At 47.2% G+C, this 27,951-nt stretch overlaps 1 protein-coding gene across 4 annotated transcripts in view; it reads right to left on the minus strand.

The window, feature by feature from the left end:
• Chd4 (chromodomain helicase DNA binding protein 4) overlaps positions 1-27,951 on the minus strand; it is a 36,607-nt gene that overhangs the window by 8,113 nt on the left and 543 nt on the right. For 2 of the 4 annotated variants that reach the window (XM_005378770.2, XM_013511311.1), the window contains exons 2-37: positions 27,315-27,492; positions 23,805-23,926; positions 23,408-23,602; positions 22,926-23,044; positions 22,573-22,814; positions 22,243-22,370; positions 21,860-21,995; positions 21,552-21,730; positions 21,138-21,377; positions 20,329-20,532; positions 20,001-20,206; positions 19,540-19,671; positions 19,358-19,454; positions 17,233-17,424; positions 16,090-16,290; positions 15,792-15,929; positions 14,791-14,912; positions 14,491-14,664; positions 14,012-14,153; positions 13,792-13,923; positions 13,569-13,686; positions 11,113-11,237; positions 10,042-10,279; positions 9,721-9,896; positions 5,404-5,584; positions 5,233-5,319; positions 5,056-5,144; positions 4,817-4,950; positions 4,340-4,484; positions 4,039-4,204; positions 3,679-3,776; positions 3,443-3,572; positions 2,985-3,056; positions 2,604-2,741; positions 2,106-2,214; positions 1,865-1,997 (exon numbers count right to left, since the gene is read on the minus strand). In XM_005378770.2, the coding sequence (XP_005378827.1) occupies positions 1,865-1,997; positions 2,106-2,214; positions 2,604-2,741; positions 2,985-3,056; positions 3,443-3,572; positions 3,679-3,776; positions 4,039-4,204; positions 4,340-4,484; positions 4,817-4,950; positions 5,056-5,144; positions 5,233-5,319; positions 5,404-5,584; positions 9,721-9,896; positions 10,042-10,279; positions 11,113-11,237; positions 13,569-13,686; positions 13,792-13,923; positions 14,012-14,153; positions 14,491-14,664; positions 14,791-14,912; positions 15,792-15,929; positions 16,090-16,290; positions 17,233-17,424; positions 19,358-19,454; positions 19,540-19,671; positions 20,001-20,206; positions 20,329-20,532; positions 21,138-21,377; positions 21,552-21,730; positions 21,860-21,995; positions 22,243-22,370; positions 22,573-22,814; positions 22,926-23,044; positions 23,408-23,602; positions 23,805-23,926; positions 27,315-27,414 (5,340 nt within the window). In that variant the 5' untranslated portion in view covers positions 27,415-27,492. Of the gene's footprint in view, positions 1-1,864; positions 1,998-2,105; positions 2,215-2,603; positions 2,742-2,984; positions 3,057-3,442; positions 3,573-3,678; positions 3,777-4,038; positions 4,205-4,339; positions 4,485-4,816; positions 4,951-5,055; positions 5,145-5,232; positions 5,320-5,403; positions 5,585-9,720; positions 9,897-10,041; positions 10,280-11,112; positions 11,238-13,568; positions 13,687-13,791; positions 13,924-14,011; positions 14,154-14,490; positions 14,665-14,790; positions 14,913-15,791; positions 15,930-16,089; positions 16,291-17,232; positions 17,425-19,357; positions 19,455-19,539; positions 19,672-20,000; positions 20,207-20,328; positions 20,533-21,137; positions 21,378-21,551; positions 21,731-21,859; positions 21,996-22,242; positions 22,371-22,572; positions 22,815-22,925; positions 23,045-23,407; positions 23,624-23,804; positions 23,927-27,314; positions 27,493-27,951 lie in introns of all 4 variants that reach the window. The other 2 variants (XM_013511312.1, XM_013511310.1) reach the window with 2 other exon arrangements.

Here is a 27,951-nt window from a genome sequence, read left to right on the forward strand (position 1 = left end):
GGACAATAGGACTGTATCTGTGATATCAAGGTCGTGAGTTCGGTTCCCGGTACCGGAGAAAAACAAAAAAAAAAAAGGCAAAATAAGGCAACCGAATGCTGCTTCATGAAGATCACATGATATTCAAATTTTAGTGTTTATAAAGTTTTACTGAAAACTTCCATACTTAATTCATTTATGTTTCCTATGGCTACTGTCACACAATAACAGAGATGAGTATTTGCAAGAGACCATTATGGGGCTGGGGATACAGCACCTGCCTGGCAAGTGTGAGGTCCTGGGTTCGATTCCCAGTACCCACAAAAACAAAAGAGAGAGACAGAGATTATTGTCTCACAGAGAAGGAAATAGTCACTATATGGCCCTTTAGCAGAAAAGAGCTGCTGCCTCCTATGGAGTAAGTTCTGGAAATTTTTTGGTGCTTTGTTTCCTTTAATCCTTATCCTCTCATCATCTACAAACAGCATCACAATCTAGACCCATAATGCCTCACGACTGTACGGTACCTGTAATTATACAGATGCTGTTTCCATTTCCCTTGGTCCTATCAAAACTTTGCATGTGCTGGAGATGTGGCTCAGTGGTAGAGCAACTGCCTACCTTGCATGCATCTCTAGATTCCATCTCCAACACCATTTTTAAAAAATGCTATTCACATACCTTCCATGGCTGCCTGTTAACTACAAGATAAAATCCAAACTATCTTATCCGGTGCCAAGAAGCCCACTGACCTCTAGCACTTACCCTTCTCTTTTCAACTTCTCCCTCACCATTACCCAACACAAGTATTTTCTACAGCTAACCTGCACTATTTGTTGTTCCCAACCACCCTGAGCTTTGCTACCTCTATGTCTTTGTCCAACTGGATCACTTTGGTTTAACAGCTGTTTCTACTCCACAGTCGATCACATCTATCAAAATTTAATTCCAGCCGGCATGGTGGCACACACCTGTAATCCTACCACTCAGGAGGCTGAGGCAGGAGGATTGCCTCAAGTCTGAGGCCAGCCTGGGCTACATGGTGAGTTCAAGACCAGCCTGGACTACACAGTGAGTCACTATCTCAAAAAACTAAACAAAACTTAATTCCATGCTATCTTTTCCATAAAGCCATTTGTAAGCTTCCTCCCCTGCTCCCCCAGTTTTCTTTGGAGAACTTTCTTCGGGTCTTCAGCAGCCTCCATTCTGATACACAGAACACATTCATCTGGTAACACATTTGCTTCTGCTAGAAAGTGACAGTCCCCTGAGAACAGGCACCGTGCCTGTTTGTCCTTATATCCCTTGCCAGTCACTACTTGCTACTTAACACCTGAAGTATACATTTTTTATTCCCCCAATTAGTTTCAGCTTCCAAACTCCATGTCTAATTTTCAAGAGATCTTATTTGATGCTCTGAAGAATCTTATTTGATCCCTCAGTAAATACTGGGTGACTTCTTGAGCACCCCCAGTAGACTCAGTCCTTGCGTTCTGCAAATGGAGCTCTACATCTGCATCGCCTCTTTGCATACACTCCAGCCCTTGCCTACACAAGAAAAAAAGGACCACCAGCCCACTAACAGCGCTACCTCCTCAGGGATGTGATTTAAGCCCTCTCTCCTGAACACTCCAGCCTACAGCGTTCCCTCACTAAACCCAATGCATTAGTCTGTATCATTCACTATGCACACAGTCACCTATAGCTCTGGTATAGCTAGGAAAGTCTCAAGTCTGTTTTAATCGCTAATAAAGTTACCTACAAGCAAAGCCCTTTGCAGAGTACAAACAGTCTAACGGTATGGTTGAAAAAGAGACTCCCTCCTCTGCGGAACCTTCTGGACTTTCAAATCCATCACTCAAACACCACACTCCTCTCATCTTACCTTGAACCTTCGAGCTAGAAATTTATTCTTGATCTCTAAGAAATTGCCACGGTTCATTTCACCCTTGAAAGGCTCATTGAGAATGGCATAGCGGGGATCATTCTGGATGTCCTGCCACCGGGCATAGCCATGACTGCAGGAAAAATGCTCAGGAAACACAAAACAAGGAACACAAGTCCTTCAAACGAAACAACCCTCAGAACCCTTCACCAAGACTCCGTCTCCCTCAGGGAAAGGATACTTTATAATGCCAGCTAACAGCCAGTAATCATGCCGTCGATGCCAGATTTCATAAGTTTTCTTGGTGACCGTGGCTGCGCGCTCCTCATTCTGCCAAAGGGAGTGCAACTCTGAAGCAAATGTAGAGAGGAGGAAAAAAGGGAAACATCTGTGAAAATTCAAAAGCTAGCTGGGCGTGGTGGTGCATGCCTATAATCCCAGCACTCGGGAGGATGAGGCAAGAGGATTGCTGAGCGTTCAAGACCAGCACACCCAAGGCCAGCCTGAACTGAAGTTTGATTCCTGGTACCAGAAAAAAAAAAAAAAAAAAAAAAAAAAAAAAATCAAAAGTTATTTATTCCCACTGCCCTCTCCATCTTAGTATGGTCTGCCTCTGGCTCTTTAACAGAAAACCCAAAGGAGCACACAATCAGGCTAGCATTTCCTCTGTATCTGGTTTCTGATAAGAACCCAATTTCACTTCTGACCTTCTCTCCCAGTAGGTCCCTCATTTCCGTACCAGTAAAACCACCATCTGCAATGTTGAACATGAAACGCTGTCTGATATTTTTCTTCTGCTTCTCATCACTCAGGTCCTTGGGGGTCTCTCCATTCTGAAGCATCACCTCTTTTTTGTCTTCTTCCTCTTTCTTCTCTTCTACAAGATATGCAGGAGGAAAGTGTCAGCTCCACAAAAGCCCAGCACCATAGCCTTCCCCACAGAGAAGACTGACCTCAAAAAAGTAGCCACCAGCACATTAAAAAATGTGGAGACAGACAGTGTTTTCCATTTTGTTATAAGATATCTGTATCAGTATAGATAATGAGGTGGAGCAAATAAGGTCCCTGCCTCTGGTTTTACAGTCCTTCCAAACCACAAGCAGCTTCTCCAAATACCAACCTTTGTCCTCTACCACAATAGGGGTCAGATCTATTGCGGACTTCTCCTCCACCTTCTCCACATCAGCAACACCTGGAGAAAGAGAAGCCATTGAGAACACACCTAATGGAAGAGAGTTCTCCTCTGTCCAATACTACTATCCAAAATCTCTATGATTAAACTCATAAATGATTTCTAGTGCCTATATCTTGTACTCTAATTTAAAGGTAACAATACACAATGTATTCGCCATTGTTACTCTCCTATTACCTTATTTTGAAATTTTGGTGGGTTCTGGTTTTTTTTTCCCCTCTTAAAAAATAAAAAAAAAAGATTTCTGTGAGGTCCTATAACTTAGAACCAAGGATCCAGGCTTCCTCAATGGGTCACTTCTTCCTCACGCTGCTGTATCTTGGTTGGAAGTCCCTGAAATAACTATGGTTCACACAGGAATCTGCAGTGCTTAATAATGTGGTTACCTTTGGGTTCTGTCTCCATAGGCTCCTCCGTTCTCTCCTTCACCTCTGCCTTCTCTACTTTCTCCTCTCCCTCAAGGGGTTCAACAAGAACCTTTTCATCCTCTGAAGCAGGGGCAGGAGGCTGAGCACACTTCAAAGAAAAAAAAAAGATGAACCAGACAAGCCAACCCCCAGAAGGAAAAGTAGTCTCATCCACTTGCTTTAGTAAGGCTTCCTGTCACCTCCACCTCTCTTACCTCAACAGTGGCCTCAGGAGCAGCCGATTTAACTTCCTTTTCTCCTTCAGTACTGTCTTCTTCTTTGAGGCTATTTTCCTCTATTTTTATCCCATCTTCTGCAGACCAACAGGAGACAATCAGTTAGAAGGAAGGTTCCAGATCACAGAGAAGGTCATACCTTCCCAGTTAGCTCATCTTAAACTGTCCTCTCGTGCCTTTAAGAGCCAGCCCTATTCTTAGGACAGCCCTCCTAAACTGAGAGGGAAATTGCTGTGCGTCCTGCCAGACTACCCTGTTGAGAGCTGAGCACAGGGCAGCACAAAATATAGGCCAGGACACAAAGAGAGAGACAGAAAAAAATAGGACAGGCAGATTTACCAGCAGGTGGGGCAGGTGCAGGGGTATTGGGTTGTGTGTCCCCTGGAGTGGAAGGTGTCGGAGTCTTTGGAGAGGGGGACCCTGGTTGAGACATTTTCTTGTTTTCCTCTACTTCAGCCAGTTCAGGCATGCTCCAGCGCCCATTAACATGCTCAAATTCCTGAACCTGTAGCAAGTGACACAGTGTTCAAGATTCAATTCTAGCTCTAGGCTCCTTTCCTATCCCCCAATCCCAACCCCAACCCCAACCCCTGCCAGTTTCCCCAGAAACCTTTAAAACTGGAAAAACCTAGGAGCTCACCTTCTTTCGAATCAAGGACATGACACCAATCCTAGTAAGTACATGCTGGCGAGATAGGCCTTCTCGGGGCACACCATCAGCGAAAGTCTCCGCCCCATCTGCCCCGGGCTCACATAAATGCCGCATAAAGAGAGACACATAAGCCCTGTAGCAAAGAAGTAGAGAAATGAGTTAAGCAGAGACCATGCCAACTCCTACGTACATCAAATTCCTTCCCACCTTGTTAGGCAGTGTCACAGAGTATGACTATGGCTCCACCCTGAGAAAAAGGCCACCACTGCAGTGAAAGGCTGGTCTCCAGAACTACCCCATACCAGGTCCAGGGAAGGAAGGACCACAACTCTCATTACTAACAGCTTTACAACCCACTTCAGCAGAGTAGGAGGTCCTTTCCCTGCACAGCCTGGACAAATGCTGTGGAATGACCACACAGTAAAGGCCCTTGCACTAGATGAATCGCCCTAGTCCTCAACTTACTTGAACTCTTTTTCTGACTTGCCTCGAAGATCTCGTACAAGCCACTGAGTAGTAAAAGCATCCTGAGGTGGCATCCCATACCGCATAATTGCATTAAGAAAAGCTTTTCGCTGACGAGCATTAAAACCAAGTACCTAGGAGAAAAAGGCACCCATGTAAGAGGAAAAAACAGTCTCTCTCGACCAAAGCCCTAAGCCTGGGCACCCCCAGCTCCACTTCAGAATTGAATGGTTACTTACTTCAATATTCCCACCAACACGGGCCAACAGAGGAGGCAATGGCTTATCTTTATCATTCCGCAGGCCCTTACGACTGGGCCTACGGGGAGCTGCAAGAAGAAAGGTACGAATCAGTGACACTGATAGGGTAGTAGAGACAAAGCATTTTTTAGGTTGGTGGAAGAGCTGAGCTCTCACCTTCTGAGCGTTCATCAAAGTCTTCATCACCTTCCTCTGAGGCCACTGAGTAATCGGACTGGTTGTCGGACTGGTCGTCCTGCCAATCTGGAGGGAGAGAGGGCAGATGAGCGGGGCCCACTGCTCTAGTGGAACGGCCCGTGGGTGGGGGGCGGGGCCGGCCACACACACCTCGGTCCTCCTGCGAGCCATCATTGTAGTTGACCTGTTTACGGATTCTTTTTCCTTTGCCCAGATTTCGGGCTAGATCTTCTTGCTGCTGCTCATAATGATGCCGCAGCAATTTCTCCCAGTAGTCAGGATCCACACTTTCTTCTTGTTTTATGATTTCCCGTTCTACCTCTTCTTCCTCCTGGGACAGACGGAGGGCCAGGACTCAGGGGTGCTGAAGTCAGCACCACCAGCTCCCCTGGTCCTCACAATTCCCATTCTGCTAGCTCCTCTGCGTAAGTGGACACTAAAATATTTGATGTGTCTGTTTGGACCTAAGAACTTAGAAGAAATGTAATTGACAGGAAATGGCTCCTTGTTACTATGTGTAGATTAACAGTCGCCAGAACTATGAAAAAAACGTAAAACAGAGTATTATCACAAGAGAAGGTGAATGCACTGCTTTCTTCTAACCCTTTGTACTACTGCACATCCAACTGGGAGGGAGCAAAAAGAACAAAAAGGTTAGTCTCGGCAAGCAGAACAGAGGGGCTTCCAGAGCACTGAAAGATCTTCATACAAGCAAAACAGTCCAGAAGCCCTTCTGATCTTCATGATCCTCGTAACTTTACAAACTACCTACAAAGAAACCAAAAATCTTTATGTTATATATTCTTTTAGATATTTTCAGAACCACTGATTGCATCTAAGTCCTCAAGAAATTAAGCCACTGCTTTCTTCAATACATAATTTTGGCCAGGTGTGATGATGTAGGCCTGTAATCCCAGCACTTGGGAGGCAGAGGCAGGAGGATAGCTGCAAGGTTGAGACTAGCCTGGACTACATAGTGAGTTCAAGGCCCATCTGAACTACATAATGAGATCCTGTCTCAAAAATCAAAATTAGAACAACAACAACAAAAATCTAAAAGCCCATCATTATATAACTAATTAAACAAATAAGTTGAGCATTCCTAATCTGAAATGCAGAATACTCCCAAAGTTTTTCTTTTCTTTTTCTTTTTCGTTTTTTTTGCACCAGGAATTGAACTCAGGACCTTGTACTTGCCAGGCAGGCGCTTATGCCACTGAGCTATATCCCCAGCCTCCAAAGTTTTTAAATGCTCCAAAAATTGCCAAGTGTGGTCATACAAGCCTATAATTCATAAACTAGAATGCTGAGGTGGAAAGATTACAAGCTCAAGCCTCAGTTCTGAGGAGGTAGAGCTCAGTAAAAATGCCCTAGGCTCAATCTCTAATATGGGTAGAAGGCATGTTTAATTTAAAAATGCCTTTTGAGCATGGTATCAACCACAAGTTTTAAGATTTTAATTTTTGTACTGAGCTGCATGTGGTGGTGCACACCTATAATCCCAGCAGTTAGGAGGCAGAGACAGGAAGATTGCTGCAAGTTCAAGGCTCTGTCTCAAAACACCAGAAACAAACAAAAAGCAGGTTTTTTTACGGTGGTACTTAATTGGTAAAATGTAAATGTAAAAAAATCCCCAAAAATGAACACTTCTGGTTCTGAGCATATCAGAAGAGGGACACTCAACCTATGCTTCCCCACAAGGATCAAAAACAAGGGCTCTTTATGTTCTAATTTGGAGCACAGCCCCAAGATACATGAAAAGGACAAAAGCAAAGCAGAGAACCTTTTTTTTTTCTTTTTTTGCGCTACCAGGGATTGAACTCATGGCAAAGCAAGCGCTTATGCCACTGAGCTATATCTCCAGCCCCAGAGAACCTTAAATCTAATAAATTACTTTAGCTAAGTACAGGGGTACACACCTGCAGCCCCAGCCACTTGGGAGACTGAGGTTGGGGGGTCACAACTTCAAAGTCAGACTGGGCAACTTGACAAGACCCAACCTCAAAAAATAAAACAGGCTAGAGGTGTAGTTCAGTGATGGGACACTTGCTTAGCATGTAGGAAGCCCTGGGTTCAATCCTAAGAATCACTAAATAAGTAATTTTTGTGTTTAAAAAGAAGTAAGATTATTTGCATGCACTGTATGCAATATGTATGCACACATGTGTTTATTTGAATGTGTGTAACATGTATGCACATAAGGTATTTTTGGAAAGACATACAAGAAACTAAAAGCCTTAGTCATCCCAAGGAAGAGAACTAGATAGGGAGCACGGAGGGAAGAGATACCTTTAGAGCAGCATGGATCATGCTACTCTGATGTGGATAAAAGGCCTTACTGCCAGCCCAGGCACTGAGAAGTAGAATCTGTAAGAGGCGGGGCCCAGCAGGAGGAAGTAAGGTAGCTGTGGCTACCTCTGAGAAGGGAATGCTGGGATCCCAGCCTCTTCCTCTGCTTCTGCTTCCTTGTTGCCCCAGGGGAGCAGCTTCCTCCAAGACATGCTCCCCACCACATGCTGTCTTGCACAGGCTCAAAAGAAACAAGACCTGACTCAAACTGTTGAGACAAAACAAATCTTCCTTTTAAGTTGATTATATTAGTCATTTTGTTACACTAAAGGAAAGCTAACATATATCAATCCCTATCCAAAAAAATAAAATTTAAAAATATCTTATAAACCAGAGGTGGTGGTGCATGCCTGTAATCCCAGCACTCAGGAGGCTGAGGCAGGAGGATCGTTGAGAGTTCAAGACCAGCCTGGGCTACAGAGTGAACTCAACGCCAGCCTCAACTACACAGCAAGACCCTGTCTCAAAAACACCAAAAAAAAAAAAAAAACTTATGGTAGGGCAGTTTGATGTGGTGGCACACACCTGTAATCCCAATACTTGGAAGGCCAAGGCAGGAGGATTGCCATGAGTTCAAGGCCTGCCTGAACTACATAGTGAGTTCTAGGCCAGCCTGAACAACAGTGAAACCCTGTTTCAAAAAAAAAAAAAGAAATCTTATGGTAAGGCATGGAGGCACACATCTTTAATCCCAGCACTCTGGAGGCTGACGCAGGAAGGAAAATTCCAAATTGTAGCCCAGCCTGGGCAACTCAGCAAGAGTTTACTTCAAAACTTAAAAACAAAGAAGAGGAGGGTAGTTGTTGGAAATATAGCTCTGTGTGAAGGCCCTGAGTCCAATCCCCAACACTAGGCGGAAAAAAATTTGTAACACTCGCTATGGCTGAAAAGAATGGGCTTTCCTATCATGAGGGTATTTTTGATTAAATGCTGCTGGTCTATAGAATTTCTCAACTAGGACACAAACTATGACCAGAAACATCACCTTCACAAAGAAAATAGCTACATTACTCAAAAAACACAGCCAGAGATTATTCTGAGCTGCAAGGATAAGGAAGAAAATGACAAAGACCACCAGAAAGCTAAGCGAATTCAAAGGTCCCTGTGCCAAATCACTTAAAGGGGACCAGCAGAGAAAGCAAATTTTCTTTTCTTTTTTTTTTTGTCTTTTTGAGACAGGGTCTCACTATGCAATTCAGGCTTCCCTTGAATTTACTTTGTAGCCCAGGCTGGCCTCAAACTCATAGCAAGCCTTCTGCTTCAGCCTCCTAAGTGCTGGGATTACAGGCATGCGCCACCACTCTCAGCAAGCAAATTTTATTTTTCATTTTGTTCTCCTCTATGTCATTTGAGGGAAAAGAAAATATTTTTGTTTTACTGTAAAGATAAGAAAAAGAGATGAAAAAGAGAAGCAATTCTGATCTTTTAGAACAGACAGACCCCGGTGTGGTGGTGTACACCTATAATCCTAGCACTCAGAAGGCTGAGGCAGGAGGATTATGATTTTGATACCAGCCTGGACTATACAGTGAGACCCTGTCTCAAAAAAACAAAGAAGCCAGGCATGGGGGCACATGCCTGTAATCACAGCATTCAGGAGGCTGAGGCAGGAGGATCGCTGCAAGTTGGAGACCAGCCTGGGCTACAAAGTGAGCTCAAGGCCAGCCTGAACTGCATAGCAAGACCCTGTCTCAAAAAGACAAAAAAAGGGGGCTGGGGATTTAGCTCAGCGGCAAAGCACCTGCCTGGCAAGCGCAAGGTCGTGAGTTCAGTTCCCGGTACCAGAGAAAAACCAAAAAAAAAAAAAAGTACTTATGTTCTCGCATGTTTTCTCAAATTTTTCTTTGTACAATAAGATATACAACAGAAAATTAAATTCTAGCAAAAAGCCAATGTTACTGTTATGAGTGTGAAATTTTGCTGTACATTTCCTGACAGCCAAGGCAGAGAACATGCAGAGTCACATTACATCCTTTGTTTTCAGGCAAAAGTGTACCTACTCATCAATGTACTAATTTACCTAAAGGTGTTTTCCTTCTGTCTCAAACATCATCCTGGTTTTAATTCCAATTTGGAGATCAATCACCAAGCACAGCACTGCCTTGGACGTATACTTACCCCCATTTCTTCTTCTCGAACAACATACTGAGCCACTTTAAATGAGCTCAAATATTCATTCATGCCCTGCAGTTCTGTATCTTCAGTCTCATCCTGGTTGCGGTCCAACAGCCGTTCAATGGCCTTATCATCATAATGGATAACACTGCTGTCTTCTCCCTCTTTGTTGTCTCCTCCTATAGAGAATCAAAGGCCCATAACCTAAAGTCAGCTTCACCATCAGTAGGAAGAGCAGGTCTCAAGACCTCTGGTATGTAAGATACTCCCCGCCCTCTGAGAGGCCAAGCCCTACCTCGAAATTGAAGTCCCTGACGCGCTCACCTCCATCTGTGGCTTCATCCTTGAACAGTTCCTCAGTACCAAATTTAAGGATATCATCAAGCTCCTGCTTGGACATAGATCCGGTCTTCGATCCGAGCCCAGGACGCACTACTAGATGCGTCAGCATCATCTTCTTCTTTGCCACCTGTGTGATGCGCTCCTCCACTGACGCACGGGTCACAAATCGGTAGATCATAACCTTCTTATTTTGTCCAATACGGTGAGCTCTGCTAAAGGCCTGGAGTTGAGCAATAACCAGAAACTATATTTTCCTGCTACCATGCCTGCCTTGCTTCTCATGTAAGTTAAACCCAGTGTAAGGTGGGCGCTGCCACTTGCCTTCATAGAAAACTTCCTTTTTCACCTGCACCCCAAACACCACACTTTACTGACATTACCCAAAATACGGTCAGTGCTAGCCCAAACTCTCTGGTTTATAATAACGTAAATGACATAAAAATAATCTGTTCGTCTGATGTGCCTGTAATCCCAGAACTTTTGAGAGGCTGAGGCAGGAGGATCACACATTCAAGAGCAGCCTGAGCAACTCGGTGACTTTGTGAAACCCTGTCTAAAAACAAATTGGACCACCAGGTGTGGTGGCACAGGCCTATAACCCCAGCACTTGGGAGGCTGAGGCAGGAGGATCATTCTGAGTTCGAGACCTGCCTGGGCTACAAAGTGAGCTCAAGGCCAGCCTAAACTGCATAGTAAGACCCTGTATCAAAAAAAAGAAAAAAAAATTAAAAATAAAATAAAAACAAACTGGTTATTTTGTTTGTTTTGTTGAGACAAGGTCTCACTATGTAGGCCAAGCTGACCTTGAAATCACAGCAATCCTCCTGTCTCAGCCTCCCAAGTGTTAGGATTATAGGAACGCACCATCATGCCCAGCTCCTGTCTCAAAATTTTAACAGGACTTTTTTTTTTAAAGAAACTGGGATGTGGCTCAGTGCAAAGGCCCAAATGTTTAAAAAAAGATTCTGCTGTTTCTCAGTTGAACTAGTTTCAGAAAAGTGGAACCCTCAGAGAAACTGCACCTCTAGTAAGTTCCTATCTCCCCAGACTCACCTGGATGTCATTATGGGGGTTCCAGTCAGAGTCATATATAATAACTGTGTCAGCAGTGGCCAAATTGATCCCAAGGCCCCCAGCTCGAGTAGAAAGCAAGAAGCAGAACTGCTGAGCGCCCGGTGCTAAGAAAGGAACCAGAACACAATTAGAGTTGTCTCCTAAATTACAGTTAATAAATGGAGAAGAAATCTCAGAAATATAAAACTCCATAGGCAGAGACCATAGTGATAGTTACTGTGACCACCACACCCGGCGGTCCAATTTGATTTTAGACAGGGTTTCACTAAGTCACTAACTTGCTCAGGCTGCTCTTGAACGTGTGATCCTCCTTCCTCAGCCTCCTAAAAGTTCTGGGAGTACAGGCACATCAGACGAACAGATTATTTTTATGTCATTTACTTCATTATAAACCAGAAAGTTTGGCTAGCACTGACCATATTTTGGGTAACGTCAATAAAGTGTGGTGTTTGGGGTGCAGGTGAAAAAGGAAGTTTCCTATGAAAGCAAAGTCCCCCACTGGATACAGAAATCAGTGTGAAAGTTTAAGGACAATAAGGGTATTAACAACAAAGTATCATCTTGAAGGTCTTTATCAATTTTACACAGTGCAACTTGTAATCCCAGCTATTTGGGAGACTAAGGTAGGAGGACTGCAAATTCAAAGCCAGCCTGAGCAACTTTAAAAAAAAAAAAATTTTTAATTTTTTGCGGGGGGTTGGGGGATAAAACTCAGTGGTAGAACAAACACTCCTGGGTTCAAGCCCCAGTACCACCAAGCTATATATAATCAATTACAACGGGAGAAGAGTAATCCAGCAGACATCAAGAGATCCTCTCAACCAATAATCAATAATCCCCAGAAATGGGACATAGCACTTCATGTCCACCTCCAATATGATGCATTAAAAATGACAGCGCCAGGTGAGGTGGCACATGCCTGTAATCCCAGCACTTGGGAGGCTGAGGCAGGAAGATTGCTCTAAATTTGAGGCCAGCCCGGACTATACAGTGAGTTCAAGGCCAGCCCGCATTATAAAGCAAGACCCTGTCTCAAAGAAAATTAATTTTTAAAATAAAAAATAAAATGACACAGTATCAATTCTGTGGTATTCTTCTCCAAAATGTCTCCTCAGTCAACTCAAAAGATATTATACAAAACGACAAAAAAAAGAAACCTATTCCAGGCAAGGTGGTGCATGCCTGTAATCCTAGCACTCAGGAGGCTGAGGCAGGAGGATCACTGCAAGTTCGAGACCAGTCTGGGCTACAAAGTGAGATCAGGGCCAGCCTGAACTGCATAGCAAGACCCTGTCTCGAAAAAAAAAAAAAAAAAAAAAAATGACCAATACTCATCAAGAGTATAAACATCATAAATCGGGCATAGTGGCATATGTCTGTAATCCCAGCACTTGGGAGGCTGAGGCAGGTGGATAGTTCCAACTCGTTCAAGGCCAGCCTGAACTGCTTAGCGAGACCTTGTTTCAAAAAGAACAACAGGGGCTGGGGATTTAGCTCAGCAGCACAGCGCCTGCCTGGCAAGCACAAGGTCGTGAGTTCGATTCCCAATACCAGGAAAAAAAACAAGAAAAAAGAAAAAAAAAAAAAACAACAACAAAAGAAGGAGTATCAACATCATAAAACAAAAGGAAGCCAGACATGGTAGTGTATACCTGCAATCCTAGCACTCTGAGAGACTGAGGCAGCATGATTTTAAGCTCAGCCCCAGCCTGGGCAACTTAGCATGACCCTATCTCAAACAAAAATAAGTAAATAAATGAAAAAGGGCTGAGAATGTAGCTCAGTGCAAAGGTCTTGGGTTTGATGCCTAGTACTACACATGTGCTTAAGGCGGACAGGTGAAATATGGGCAGGAAGCAGCACCGTAACTAAAAGACTGGATCCTGAAACCAAAAAAGGACATTAAGGGAAAAATCAGGGACATTCAATCAAGACTTACAGTTCACTTTACAGCACCAATGTTAACTGCCTGGTTTAAATCAATGTACCGTGTTATATAAGTTGTCACTACTAAAAGAAGCAGGTTGAAGGGTATACATCAACTCTGCTATTTTGCAATTTTTAAATCCAAAATTATTTTAAAATAAGAAGTTGGGAAAAAAAGATGTAGTAGTGTCTACTAAAGACAGACAAGTCTGGCACTAACTTGGTATGTGATCCCTCTTTTGGCCTCCAGATGCAATGAGGAGGATTAGATAAAATGCTGGTTTTTTTCTAGCAGAAAAAATAAAGACTCCAAAGGTGAAAAAAAAATCTAGGAATAATCCAATACATTCCTCCAATCGAGACATTCAAAGGTTTTCCTCTTCCACATCAACTGACAAAGACCCAGAAGAACTACACAGAAAAAGAGATGTGAAAGAGTAAGTGATCCATCCAAAGATACAAGCGACTTAAGGATGCCTGGAAGTGAGCCCTTCCCTTCCTCTCTGTACCATTAAAGCGGTCAATGGCCTCTTGACGCATGTTCCCAGTGATTCCACCATCAATACGTTCATATTTATAACCTTCGTGTTCCAAGAAATCCTCCAGCAGGTCTAACATCTTGGTCATCTGTAAAGGAGCAGCTTAGTTATAGAGGGGTCAGATGATAATCTCTTTTGTCATGTCTCTCTGGACTATCCACTACTAAAGCTCCCAGCCCAGCCCATGTAATACCTGGGAGAAGATGAGTACACGGTGCCCACCCTCCTTAAGGTTCTTAAGCATCTTCTGCAGCAACAATAATTTCCCAGACGCTCTGATTAGAGCACTGCCATCATACATGCCATTAGGCATCTTAGGAGCTTCCTGAGGACAGAAGCAAAGGAAAAAATATTGGAAGAGCCTATAATAAGGAATTCCAACCCAGGGAGGACCAAGAAGGGGCACAACATACCATTGCTGCCACAGGGAAGAGGTATGGATGGTTGCAGCACTTCTTCAGATCCATCACCACATTTAGCAAAGACACTTGGTTGCCACCTCCTCGAGCATTGAGTGCTTCAAAATTCCGAGTGAGGATGTACTTGTAGTACTTCCTACATGGGCAAGAGAGAAAGAGGTTGGACTCAGGCCTCTGAATGACTACTAATGCAGGGCATGACCTGAGGTGTTTCAAACATACCTCACTCTGGGGCTAAGGAAACCAAACAGGCTGACCAGCAGCACCACCATCATGTTAAATGAGGGAAGGCCTAACTAAGATTTATATGGTCCACCTCCACAGCACCAGTTCTCCACAGGCCCCACCTGCTGCTGCCACTAGCTGCCTTGAGTGTGTGGGGTGGGGCAGGGCTGAAAAAAACACTGCAGACCTGGAGGGGGTCTCATTGCACTTGCAGAACAGGGTCAGCACTCCTGCCCCTCCTCACTTACTTCTGCATAGGGCTCAGCTCTACCCGCACAATCAGTTCTGTCTTGGATGGCATATTCTTGAACACATCAGCTTTGAGACGCCGCAACATGTGAGGCCCCAGCATGTCATGCAGTTTTTTAATCTGGTCCTCTTTGGCAATGTCAGCAAACTCCTCCAAGAAGCCTTCCAAATTGCTTCACAAAGACAAGGAAAAAAGTCATTGGAGGGGGAGAAAGAAAGGGAAAGTGACACAGAAAATGGGCAACAGGGAAGAATTAGAAGCAGCATTATGATCTGATTATAGATAAACACACACTCACTGGAATCTCTCTGGGGTGAGAAAGTTGAGCAGATGAAACAGCTCTTCAAGATTGTTCTGCAACGGTGTCCCAGTCAACAACAGCTTGTGCTGGAGTGAGTAACCATTCAGGACCCGGAAGAACTAGGGAAGCAGATGGGGAGAGGTGACCCTCACTGGCAGAGGATGCTAGTGTATCAGAATTCCAAGCTGTCTCACTGCCCAATATATGTTTTTGTTTTCCTTCCAGTACCAGGAATCGAACTCATGACCTTGCGATTGCCAGGAAGGCGTTTTGCTGCTGAGCTAAATCCCCAGCCCTTAGCCCAATATACTTAAGCCTCCTACTCAGCCTCATCCTTTTTATATTGATTTAGGTAACACTGAGGAATAAGACTAAGGCCTTCGCACTGAAGCCCCTGTCTTTTTGTTTGGTGAGGTCAGGAATCAAACTGAGGGGTGCTCTACCACTGGGCTATATCCTAGCCCCCTTTTGAGAGAGGATTTCACTAAGTTGCCCAGGCAGAACATGAACTTACACAGGTGTATACCACTGTTCGTTTTATTTTTTGGGTCTCAATAAACTGCCCATGCTGGGCTCGAGCAAGTCACCCTCTTGCCTCAGATCTCAGAGTGCCAGGATTACAATCATGTACCACCATGCCCAGCTGTTGTTTTTTTTTTTTTGGTACTGGGAATCAAACTCATGACCTCAGCATGCCCAACTATTTTTGATACCTGAGTGCCAGGCATCAAACTCAAAGCTTCCCACAAACTAAGAACATGAACTACCACTGAGCTTTTCATTTACCTGCTTGTTCTTCAATGCTGGGGTGAACACAGCACACCCTGCAAACACTAAGGATATACTCTAACCATTGCTCCTTTTCTAAGGCCTGGCCTCAGGCCTTAGAAGATGAAGACAGACCGTTTTTCCCTTCCTCTCCTAGGTTTCCACTGAATGAGTATGTGGTACTAGAAGACTAAAACTGGGACCTTGTAACCCTCTTCCTGTCTCCTCACCTTAGATTGATTGTTCTTCAACCGATGGGCTTCATCCACAATGAGGCAGGCCCAGTCAATAGAACCCAGGATAGCCATGTCAATGGTGATCAGCTCATAGGATGTCAGCAGCACATGGAATTTCACAGACGCCTCTTTCTGCACAGGAAGATAGCCTGCTCACTACTGCCCCATAGCTCCAGTGCAAACCCCCTCCCCTCCCAGGGTTATCCTGTCTCACCAAGGACCAAGTCATAAAGAAGCAAACCAGGCCTGAAGCCTGACCCCCTCTCCAGAATAGCTCACCCCACTGAGGTACCTTCATGCGGGATGCCTTTTTGCCACCACGAATGGCATTGTCTTCAAAGGAGAACTCATTCTCCCGGATGATGGCACGGCTGTCCTTGTCTCCCACGTAGGTCACCACATACATGTCGGGAGCCCACATCTCAAACTCCCGCTCCCAGTTGATGATTGTAGAAAGAGGTGCACTCACTAGGAAGGGCCCCTTCGAATGGCCCTTGGAGAGAAGAGACAGTCAGGACCTGGCATCCACCTCTGCCCGTCCCTTTTTTTTTTTTTTGCCCGTCCCTTGAGTAGAATTAAGGACTGGCATCTGCACTGCTATCCCTGTCTTCACCTCATATACCAGAAAGTCCTATGCACTCCATCTTACAATGCCACAGTCCACCTGGACAGACATAAGCTCTCACTCCTAGTAAGTCTTTCCCTACTAACCCCACCCACAACTCCTCTGTCCTCAACACATGACCACTGTCCCAGGATAGAGGCTCAGGCACCCACAGCTAATTCTACCATGGCTCTATTCCCTCGAGCCTTTCACCGGGGACATATGCCTGTGGTATTATCCCTCACAAGTGTTCTTCAAGCTCAGAGACCAACTTCTAACCAATTAAGTTTATTCTGAACAGCACTCAGGTAACGTGTGTTTACACACTGACCATCCTGAGCGGCACTCAGGCAGGAGTCACTTCAACCAGTCACTTTTTTTTGAGACAGGGTCTTTCTATGTAGTTCAACAACTACGTAGCCCAAGCTGGTCTCAAACTCATAGCAACCCTCTTTCCTCAGCCTCCCAAGTGCTAGAACTACAGGTATAGGCTACTATGCCTGGCTCAACCAATCAATTCTTTTTTTTTTTTTTTGGTACTGGAATCAAACTCAGGACCTTGTGCCCACCAGGCAGGCACTGTGCCACTGCGCTGTATCCCCAGCCCCCACCAGTCAGTTCTTGTATTGAATAAATTTGACAAAATTGCTGTTTTTACATATCCTATTATATTAACTTAGAAAAATTAACAAAAAAATACACAATTTTTGGTCATCCATATCTAAATAACTCAAGTGGTAAGTGGTCAATTCCCTTTCCTTTCCTCACAGGGCAAGAGAAGACTGAACACAAACTACCCACACCAAAAACAAATACCCTTGCCTTCCTCACCTCCTTGTAGAGCGAATAGAGGAAGACTGCTGTTTGTACAGTTTTCCCAAGGCCCATCTCATCAGCCAAGATGGTGTCGGTACCCTGAGCCCAGGAGAAGCGCAACCAGTTCAAGCCCTCCATTTGGTAAGGGTGCAGGGTCCCACCGGTGGCATCCAGGTACTCTGGCTGTCGCTCATACTTCACTGTTGGCTAAAGAATGAAACAGGGAAGCTGGTCAGGAATCCTCTTTTTTCCATTAAAGAACAGCTACTTTCTCACCTGCCCTCACTAGATCCTCCCTGAGAGAGCCACAAGAAATTTAGGGGAGTAGAGCCTCAACGGTAGAACACATGCACAAGGCCCAGGATTCCATTCTCAGCATCACCAAACAAAAAACGATGGAGGTAGCTAAGCATGATGGCACACACCTATAATCCCAGCTCTCAGGAGGCTGAGACAGGAAGATTGCCATGAGTTCACAACCAGCTTGAACTACACAGTGAGACCCTATCTCAAAACACACACACACACACACACACACACAAAAAAAAAAAAAAAAAAAAAAAGGGCAATGAGAAGAGATTCTTACCAGTTACTACAATTTTACATTTGCCTTAGGATCGTCTAGAAACAAAACAAAATCCTACCAGGCAAATCTGATCTTGGCCGTATGTAGATTAGAGGAAAAAACACACCAGGGACTCTCTAAAAATGCAATAACCCTACAATCCACAAGGTAAACAATCTTGTGTGCCTTCTGGATCCACTCTTCTGTTGTTATCTGGTACTGTGCATAGGACCCAGAACTTTGTGCATGCTAAGCACACTCTACCACTGAGCTATCCCTCAGCCCCAAATTCACTTCCTTAACTCTAACTGCCCTCACATTATACAAGCAAAAACCAGAGGAAGTAAGCCACAATATTAAAGGTCAGGAGACCCAGGCTGCAATATAATTTCACAGTAGCTTGGTTGTATGACTGCTCTATAGGCAAGATTTCTCCAGTCATTTCAAATACACACTAGCTGGACATGGTAGTGCATCTGTGATCCCAGCACTCGGGGAGGCTGCCAGCGGGATCAATGCAAGTTCAAGGCCAGCCTACTAACTACAAAGTAAGACCCTATCTCAAAACAAAACAAAAAAATTAAAAACAAATAGATTGCCGGGCGTGGTAGTGCACGCCTGTAATCCCAGCACCAGGGAGGCCAAGGCAGGAGGATTGCTGTGAATTCGAGACCAACCTGGGCTACAGAGTGAGCTCAGGACCAGCCTGAACTATATAGTGAGACCCTGTCTCAAAAAGACAAAAAACAAAAAACAAAACAAAAAAAACCAAATAGAGCCAGGCGTGGTGGAACACACCTATAATCCCAGCACTCAAGAGACAGAGGCAGGAGGATTGTTTGAGGCTAGCCTGGGTTACAAGATGAGCTCAAGGCCAGGCTGAATTGCATAGTGAGGCCATGTTGCAAAGAGACAAAAATATAAATAAATAAATAAATAAATAGGATATAGCTCAACAGCACAAGTGCCTGCCTGGCAAGTGCAAGGTCTTAAGTTCAATTCCCGGTACCAAAAAAAAAAAAAAAAAAGATGAAAATAAATAAAATATACCTTGTAGCCAGGTACAGTGTTGCACACCTGTAATCCCAGCTGCCTGGGAGACTGTGGCAGGAGGACTGCAAGTTTGAGGCCAACCTGAACATCTAAAGGAGACCCTGTCTCTAAACAGAAAAATTAAAAGGGCTCGGGGTATAGGTCAGTGGCAGAGTGCTAGCTTGCCCAGTATACGTAAGCCGCTGGGCTCAATCTCCAGTACCAACACATCCTCTATGGTTTTTTTTTTTTTTTTCTCTTTTTCTTTTTTGGTACCGGGAATCAAACTCATGACCTCAGGCTTGCCAGGCAAGAGCTTATGCTGCTGACCTATATCCCCAGCCCCTCTATGGTGTTTTTTTAACTGAAAAAAATTCTTATTCTTTACAGAGATGTGGAGAAGCGGGATGTGGATATCATAAGGCATTTTCGTGATAATGTTTACAGATCATTTCCTAAAGCACCATTACTGACACAGGAGCAGATAAGCTATCGTGCCCTACCCAACACACCATGCCCTCCCTCTCTCCTGTCCCAACTCACATCAACAGTGGGAGTCTCAGGAGGTCTCTCCAACTTCCTCAGCTTCACCTTCTTGAGTTTTTTGCCTGGTCGTCCTTCCTCGCCCCTCATTAATTCCCTAAAAGGGAAGGAATCCCACAGCTGCCTAGGGTCCTTTTCAAAAGGAAGCAACCTCTCTCCCCTTCTCTCCCCAAATCACCTACCTGTGATTCCAGTAGCTCTGCTTAAATAGATCATAGTCCTGTATCTCAACATCTTCACTCTCCCAAGATGCCTGATCGTAAGGTAAGTCTCGCCACTTGATCAAGTAGTGGACATGGCCCTTCTTGTCCACACTACAAGATCAAGAGAGAAACCCTCAGGGTCAAGAGGCAACCTCACCCCAAGTCACCCTTACCCTCAAAAAGGGACAGTAACTTATGCTTCAAACTACCCAACATGTGCTATGGACCTCACAGGCTCAGAGCCTCTCTTATACTCATCTTTGGCCTGGAAGTTATTTGTAATGTATACTCTCCTAAGGCCCCAATTCCAGGATTCAATCACTCATTATGCTATAAGATGTCCTCCAAGGGTAAGTTACTGGTAGCGCCCCTTTCCTCACTCCCTGTCCCTAGATTCTCCCATGCACCTGTTGTCTACCTTCAGCTGGCCCATGCAGTACCTGTGATTGAGGATTCGATGGATCATCATCCACTCGGGTTTTATACCATAGCGATAAAAGCGTTCCTCCATCTCTGCAAATTTAGGGTCCTTGTTCTTTCGCTTTCGGCTCTTCTCTTCATCACCACCAAAGTCCCCAGAAGGTGGCTCATCCATATCATTCTTCCGCTGATAGTTTCGGAACATCACCTGACAATGAAGCTCCAACTACAAACAGAGAGACAAAATAAGCCACAGATCTGTGTCTACTCGCTCTTCCCACAAGGCTGTTTGCCCCCTGCCTTCCTTGTTGTGGCCTCTCCCCCATCTCCAGCCTGTCCCAAGCTTACCTGAAGCTCAGATACCCAGGAGCAGTGCCAATAAGACATGCCTTGCCATTTCACAAAGAACTGCCGCTCTGGCCGCCCCTCCAACGGCTTAGGGGAGGGAGTATTGGGATCCGCATCTGGAGGCCGAGGCACTGGCGTGGGAGATGGTGGCTGACCCCACTTCCAAATTAGAATCTTCTGCACTTTGCCCTTTAGAGCTGGACACTGAGAGAAACAGAGATGACTTAATCCCAATTCATAACAGAGGGAGGAGATGGTATGTAGCCTATAGCTTCAAACTTACCGAAGGGTTATAAAAATCTCATTTTAAGTAAGATCTAATCCCAGACCCTCCTAGAGAAAGAACAGTACAGTCTCCTCCCCATTTCTGGATTTCATCATGGATGCGTAACACATGCCTAGCCACTTGACACCACTAGACTTTAACAACCCAGAGACCCCACAGACCCCGAGCCGGGCCTTTCTCTCTTAAGCAATCTAAAATCAGTAAATGGCCCTATTAAAATTCCAGGCCACCAAGCCCAGGACAGGGCATCAAGACAGACAGATGTTCTCTGCCAGAACAGTATGTCAGCCCTTTTAACAGGGCTGGCAAGACATCAACTCATCAGTTCTAACTAAGTTCTACACTTCCTCAGGAAAAAGTGTCCCAAGGCTAGGTGAGGAAGGAAAATACCTGTCTCACAGCTAAAAAGCACCTAGCTCTCTAATGACCTCTCCTGTACCTCCAACCTCACGATGCCCACTTACAAGTGAGCCCTTCTACTAAACTTCCCGCAATTCCACCCTGGCTGAGGCCAGTCACTCACAGTGCAACGGGGACAGAGCCATTCGCCATTGGGGATCTCTGGCAGTGGAGGGTTTAGGCAGTGGATGTGGTAGGAAGATGGGCAGGTGTCACAGCAGAGCAGCTCCCCCCCATCCTTGCAGACACGACAGAATTCCATATGGTGATCGTCCTCCTCTTCAGGGTCTCCCCCAACCTCTTCCAGGATCTCCTCACCCTCTGAGTTATCTTCTTTTGCCTCCCACTGGATGCCCTCCTTCTCCTGCAGCAAAGGACCACAGATTCCTATTATTCCCACCCCACCCTGCCCCACCCCTCAAGTCAGACCCCACTGCACATTTCTCCCCTAGATCTTCCCAAAGCTCATCACCACCAGCTTGCCCATCCCACCCTTCCTCTCACAGGTGCTCAGGGGCCACAGTGGCCAGGTACTCACGCAGTGTGGGCAGCTCCACTTGCCCTCGGGGGCCTTCTCCATGTCCGGATCCAGGCACACCATGTGGTAGGCTCGAGGGCAGGTATCACACAGGATGATCTCACCGCCTTGCTGGCACACCTCGCAATAGTCCTGGTGGTCTGTCTCATAACCATCCACAGCAGTCACCTCCTCCTCGCCTGGGCAAGGAAGAGGGAAAGCCCAGTTATTAGAAAAAAAACCACCTCCCCCAACCCCTATCTCCTAAGGGAGATTCTTTCCCAGCCATTCCCACCATGTCCCATCACAGACACAGGAAAGAAACACACCTTTCTTTTTCTTTTTAGTGGTTCGGAGTTTCTTGCGGCTGCGGCTACTGCGGCTGGTGGAGCCATCAGAAACAGAATAGCTATTGATACTGGCATCATCAAAGTCAGATTCCACATCTAAATCGTCATCCTCACTCTGGCAGAATAAAAAGGAGTAAGATTAAAAGTTCACACCAAGGGAAGGCGAGAGCAGTAGAGAGGGGATCGCTCCCTCACTGGGGGAACTAGATGCCCAGCAGGACTACACAGAGAAAGCTGGGGCATGCCTGTCTGAGGCCAGCTCCCCACATTCTCTGTGCCTCCTGTGCAAGACACCCCCTGACCAAGGACAACATCCCTCCATTACACCCGATCCTTCCCCGAAGGGACACGCGGACACTCACTGAGGATCTTTTCCGCTTCGAACCGAAACCTCCCAACTTGATTTTCAGGGGCGCCACTTTCTTGGGTTTAGGCTTCTTGGCATCAGGTACACGAGGGCTGCCCTTGGGTTTCCTTCGAGCATTGGGACCTAAAACCAGAATATTCCCAAATGTGTATCACAGGGAAAATGGATGGAAAAATAAAACGTTCACCTCAGCTTGCTTCACTCTACCTAGCCTCCCAAATCCCAGACTTATTCCTCCCTCCTCTCTCCTAACATTCCCATTCCCCAGTGCTCTCTGACTTCCAAGGCCCACATGAGACCCCTCGACCATGCAACCCCACTTTACCTTTGCCCTCCTTGGTCTTGGCCTTGCGGATAGGCACCTCGACAGGGGGAGGAGGGGGTGCCACCTCCGTGGCTGTCACCATGCTCTCCACCACGGCCACTGCTGCCGCCGCCGCCGCTGCCACTGAAGCCCCAGAGCTGCCTTTGAAAGGGTTGTTGGTGCTGAACTCCCGCCACTTCGCACCCAAAACCATCATCATCTTGGAGACTGCAATCTTGGGGTTTTTGGCAGCAATGAGGGGTCTGGTGGAAAAATTGACAAGAACAGGAAAATGTTTAAGTATAAAAGAAAGAGAAACAAAAAGAGATTATATAGAAGGACTCTCCTCCTCTTCCAAGACCCTCTTGGTTTACCGGACAAACTGGCTGAAGGCCTTGTAATTGGTGAGGGTGCGATAATCCTCCTCTGAGAACACATGGTCGATGTCTTCCATGCCCCAGTCTTCCAGAAGCTGAGCAGACGTTTTAGGCTCCTGCAGAGAGCACAGTCAAGGGCCTGCCACACAGTGCCCATGCTTGTTAAGGGAACCTGGGACAGGAGCTACAGCTGGCAAAACCAGAGCTAAGAGGAAGCAATTAGAAATAGGTGGGGGCCAGGTGTGGTGGCACACACCTGTAATCCCAGCACTCGGGAGGCTGAGGCAGGAGAATCTTTGTGAGTTTGAGAATAGCCTGGGCTACAGGGTGAGCACAAGGCCAGCCTAAACTGCATAACGAGACCCTGTCTCAAAAACACAAAGAAATAGGTGGGAAGAACAGGTTCTAAGGGGCAGCAGGCCATCTGGGAAACCGAGGCTAGGAATCAACAGCACAGAGGAGGGGGGAGGTTCACACACCTTTGAATCATCATCATCATCATCCTCTTCCTCCTCCTCCTTCCGCTTGGATTTGCTCTTCTTCTCTTTCTTAGGTCCAAGTTTCTTCTTCTTTTTCTTGCCAGGGGTATAGTCGCTGCCCTCACTGTCTGAGCGCAGAGCCACCTCTTCCTCCTCCTCCACAAACTCTGGCCCCTCCCCAGAGCTGTCCCCCAGCTGCCGGCATAAGAGCAAACGCTGGAGCAGGGAAGGGGGAGAGGGAGACAGACACACACATGCTACACACATGCTGACCTCAGGACAGCCCTGAGGCTCATCCCAGGACCTGGCCTGCCACTCCCGAGGAAGGGACAAATGCCCTTCTCACAGCTCCTCCCTGCCTCCTCTCCTTCCCTGTAACATGCAGTCACCCACTCACCTCCTTTTTTTGGCGCTTGCTCTTAGGGATTTTAGGGTCCCGTGGTTTTTTCGGCTTTTTCTTCTTCTTGAGCTTTGGAGTCTCTGTTTCTGATAAATCCTCTTCTGGGTCCTCTTCATTTTCTACATAAATTTGTCAGAGTAGTACACAGGGAAAAGATAGACAGCAAAAGGTTAGGGCCTAATCCACAGGGTTTAGATTTTACTCCCCACCTCTTCTTGTCCCAGATTCCCCTGAAGAGAACTGCTATACTCTCCACAGAAGGAAGCTGATACCCAGAACTAAAACAAAGAGAGAGCTGTATATACCGAAATAGGCCTGCCAAACCAGACCAGGCCCACCTCGGGCAGCTGTCCAGGCCCTTGCCTCCTCTCTTGATTCCTGCAGCAGCCCACTAGATGTTCACCAGCATAGCTGAATCAAGTTGCCTAGAGTTCACCAAACAGGAGAACTAAATCCCAGACCTCTTGCAACTGGTTGAAGTTTAGGGATGGGAATGGAAGGCCTTACCCACATGGCAGCCACAGAATAGGCCCTGACCACGTCCCAGAACAATACAGGTTCTGGGGTCAGAAACCAGATCCTTCTCTAACTCCTTTAGAGTCATCACTGCTCAGAACAACCAGAACCTCCCAAGCCCAGGTCCTGTTTCTGCTCCAACCTCGCACCCTCTTTCAAACACAATTTCCTTTCCCCATCTCCAGCCCTACTATTCCTCCCTAGCTTCTCCTGGGTCAGCAGCCTCTTTTCCCTAGGGGCCCAAATCAGCCCAGCTGTCACCATCTCCCCCTCCCAGTCCTCCTCCCATCTGGCTCCACCTCCTCCCTGGCTGGAAGCACACACAAAGCCTGGGGAAGACTAAGAGCTCCTGGGCAGAGATAGGTGGGAAGGGGCACTGGGGGAGGAGAAGGCCAGGAGGCTGCTTCCTTTGTATCCCACAATCACACCAGCTCCCACATCCCTCCTCCCTCTTCCCAAGCCACCCCCGCCCAAGCAGGGGAGAGTGCAGAAGGGAGTGGAGCAAAGAAGTGCCTCACCCACTGAGGAGAGGGAAAATGGCTCCTGACCGCAGAAGCCAGCCAGGGCACCCAGCTGCCAACATAGGACAGACAGGAAGTGGCAGGGGAGGGGGGTGGGGTTGACAGAGGTGGCTAGGGAGACTGCCCTCACAGATGACTTCCCAAATTATTACCTGACCCCACATCCAAATGCCACCAGTCTCTAACACCTATCCTGGGATGACACAGTTTACAAAGGTCACCCTAGTCACCTAAGACAACTCGAGGGGTTGGGCTACTCCCTCAATCATAATTGTTTTTTCCAAATCATCAAAACTAAGACTTAACAAAATTTTAACAGAGCTGTGGTCAGAGAATACAAAGTTCTCCTCAACCTGCAGATTTAGCTTGAGAAATGGGAGTCCACAAGAAGTCTCAAAACTCAGCTTCCTCATCACCCCAACCGAACATATGGGAATCATGCCTACATATGGGAAGCCTAGCCAACATACGTGAATCACGTCCACACCAAAAAAGTAGCAGGACCTAACCTGTGGGGGGAAACAGTATGTTTCCTTCAATTGCACACACGCTCTTAGCACCTGATCCGCAAAACTAGCCCTAAAATGCCTCTGGCTCCACCCTCCCTGAGCCAGACAGATACCAGGGAACATGAGACATTAGGCTGGACAAAGCACCATCAGCCTCCCCAACTCACTCAGTGCGGATTCAAGCCAGGCACACGAAAGCCCCTCCCATTCCCTTGGGGATGGAACACCAGCCTGGACTTCACCACACAGAATCATTTTCCTAAGGGCTTCTCCCCACAAATCCCCACGTTACCCCTCAATCAGCTGTATCTCAGTTCTTCCTTTTTGCCTCCACAGAAGCTAGAAATGGAGACAAGGCAAACCCATGAAGCCAAGGGGACTCGCTTCCATCCACACTCCTCCCCAACTCCTCAACAAACAAGGTGCTGAAACGGCAGGTGGCAAACTGGCTGAGAGACAGAGATTTGGGAAAGGGGCCGGAATGGGTGTGGCAAATGGAGAAACTGGGTCATGCCAAAGCTCCAGCCAGAGTTCACCCTGGAAGCCTGTACAACTACCAGTCAACCTGGGGGGCAGCCCCAGACCAACAGGCTAATGGGAGGCCAAGATGGGGAACCAACATTGGCTGGATGGCACTACATTTCTCATGCTCCTGGCTGAAATGATGAAAGAAAGGTGAGCCTTCTTTTTACCACCCCCACTCCACCCTCACCTGGAGTAAGGGCACAAGAATCAGCCACCCTACCCTTCCAGTGATGAGCCTCAAGCCTAAATTCCCTAATCCAGTAGCTGAAGACTCAGTAACAGAGGCTGCTCTCTTACATGGCCTCAGGTTGAAGTGAAGAATTCCAAGTTAGAAAATGCCAAATGTGAAAGCATTCCTCCCAGACCACCTCAACTTCCAGCTGGAACTAAGAGAGGGCAGAAGTGAAAGATACTCAATGAGAAAAACAGGATCAGCAGGCTCAGAGTAAGAAAAAAAGCAGGAGAGAGGGTAAAGAAATGACATACAGAAAAGAAAAAGAAAAAGCTACAAACTAGGGCGGAAGGTCAAAGAAACAAGCAGGTGACCTAGCTAAGGGGCTCTGAATAAGGACAGACATCCTCTTGGAAGCATGACATCAACCATCTTTTGAGGACAGACAGAGCTACTCCAATCAGGCAGCATGGTTACAAACATACGGGTTTGGCCAGTCCACGGTGCCACCCTACAACGCTACAGATAGTGCAACCCCTCATACACCTACACAAACAACTCAGGCGCCAGCCCAAACCCTGGGCTACTCAGAGAGGCAGAAGCCTCTAGCACAGATGTCAGGGTAATGTCTACTCATCAGGAACCCCTCTTTGCTAGGCTAGTACATTCTCCCCAAGCCCTCTTCCCTTCCCCACTCAAAACACTGCAGCGATCTGCCTGGCTCAAAGTGCTCTAGATCCGCTAAGGAGCGCGATTCAAACTTCATACAGCTGAAACTACAGAAAACCGGTAACTGATCAGAAGCTAAAAATACCAGATGTTAAACAGCACTCCCTCTTTCCTTTCCACAGCAGCAACCACACGATCGGACTAGCACAGATGCCCAACTGGGATCCTCCAACAGAGACCCTCAACGCCCCCTGCCACCGAAGCCCCCAACAGCTTCCCGCTACCTGCATGCCTCCAAAGACCCGCACAAGGTAACGCCTGCCAGCCCGGAGAGCTCCCTCAACTGGGAACTGCAGAGCATTCCTCAAGACAGACGAGTGCAGTCAGCTTGCATCTGGGTCCGCGGTGCCCAGGAGGCACATGGCTCCCACCCCCCCGCACACAAGAGCTCCGCAGAAGGGAACCACTCCCTTCAGATGCCCTCCACCTTGGGCTTCGCACCGATCGAGAAGAGCAACACTGCTCTGCCTGACGGGATCGGTAGGGAGTCCCCAAGAGCTCCCCTCCAGCCCCGAGCCCTTGGGGAAGATGTTACCTGGGTGGGGTGGGGGCAGGCTGTTGTTCAAAAGTGCATCCATATCCTCCTCCTCGCTGCCCGCGGAGCAGGGGGACGGGGAGCCCAGGCCCGACGCCATCCCCTTCCGCTCCCGGCCAGGGAATCGGCCCAGCTGCTCCTGCCTGCGGCCTGGGGCCCTCTGCACTGGCCCGAGTCACTGTGCGGGGGGAGGGGGAGAGCACAGCGCTGACGCGCACCGCCCCCTCCCCCACACCCACCGCTCCTTCCGCCCCCACCTCGGCCACCCCGGCAGGGCACCCGAGCTACTCGGGCTGAACTTAGTTCCACACTCCTGGGGGCAGCCGGAAGCCGGCTCCGCCGCGGCAGCCCCCACCGAGAGCGGAGCGACGCCCCGGGGCAGGCTGTTGCCGGCGTGCAGAGCGAAGAGCCGGGCGGCCGAGCTGACGGTGTGCCCGGGGGAGGGGTCCGGGTGGCCGTGGCGCGGGGGTTCGCGGAGCCGGCGGCGGCGAGCGCTCGCTCGCGGACACAAGGTCACTTGGGGGTGGGGGGCTCCTCCCTGCGGCCGGGGAGGGGCAGGTCCCCGGACAGGGCAGCGCTCCAAAGCCGGTCCCCCGGGACAACTCATGTTCTCCAGAGCCGCGGGGCCCAGGGGGCG

The sequence above is a fragment of the Chinchilla lanigera genome, unplaced genomic scaffold, assembly GCF_000276665.1.
Source record: "Chinchilla lanigera isolate Chin_1 unplaced genomic scaffold, ChiLan1.0 scaffold00012, whole genome shotgun sequence".
In the NCBI taxonomy this organism is placed as follows: Eukaryota; Metazoa; Chordata; class Mammalia; order Rodentia; family Chinchillidae; genus Chinchilla; species Chinchilla lanigera.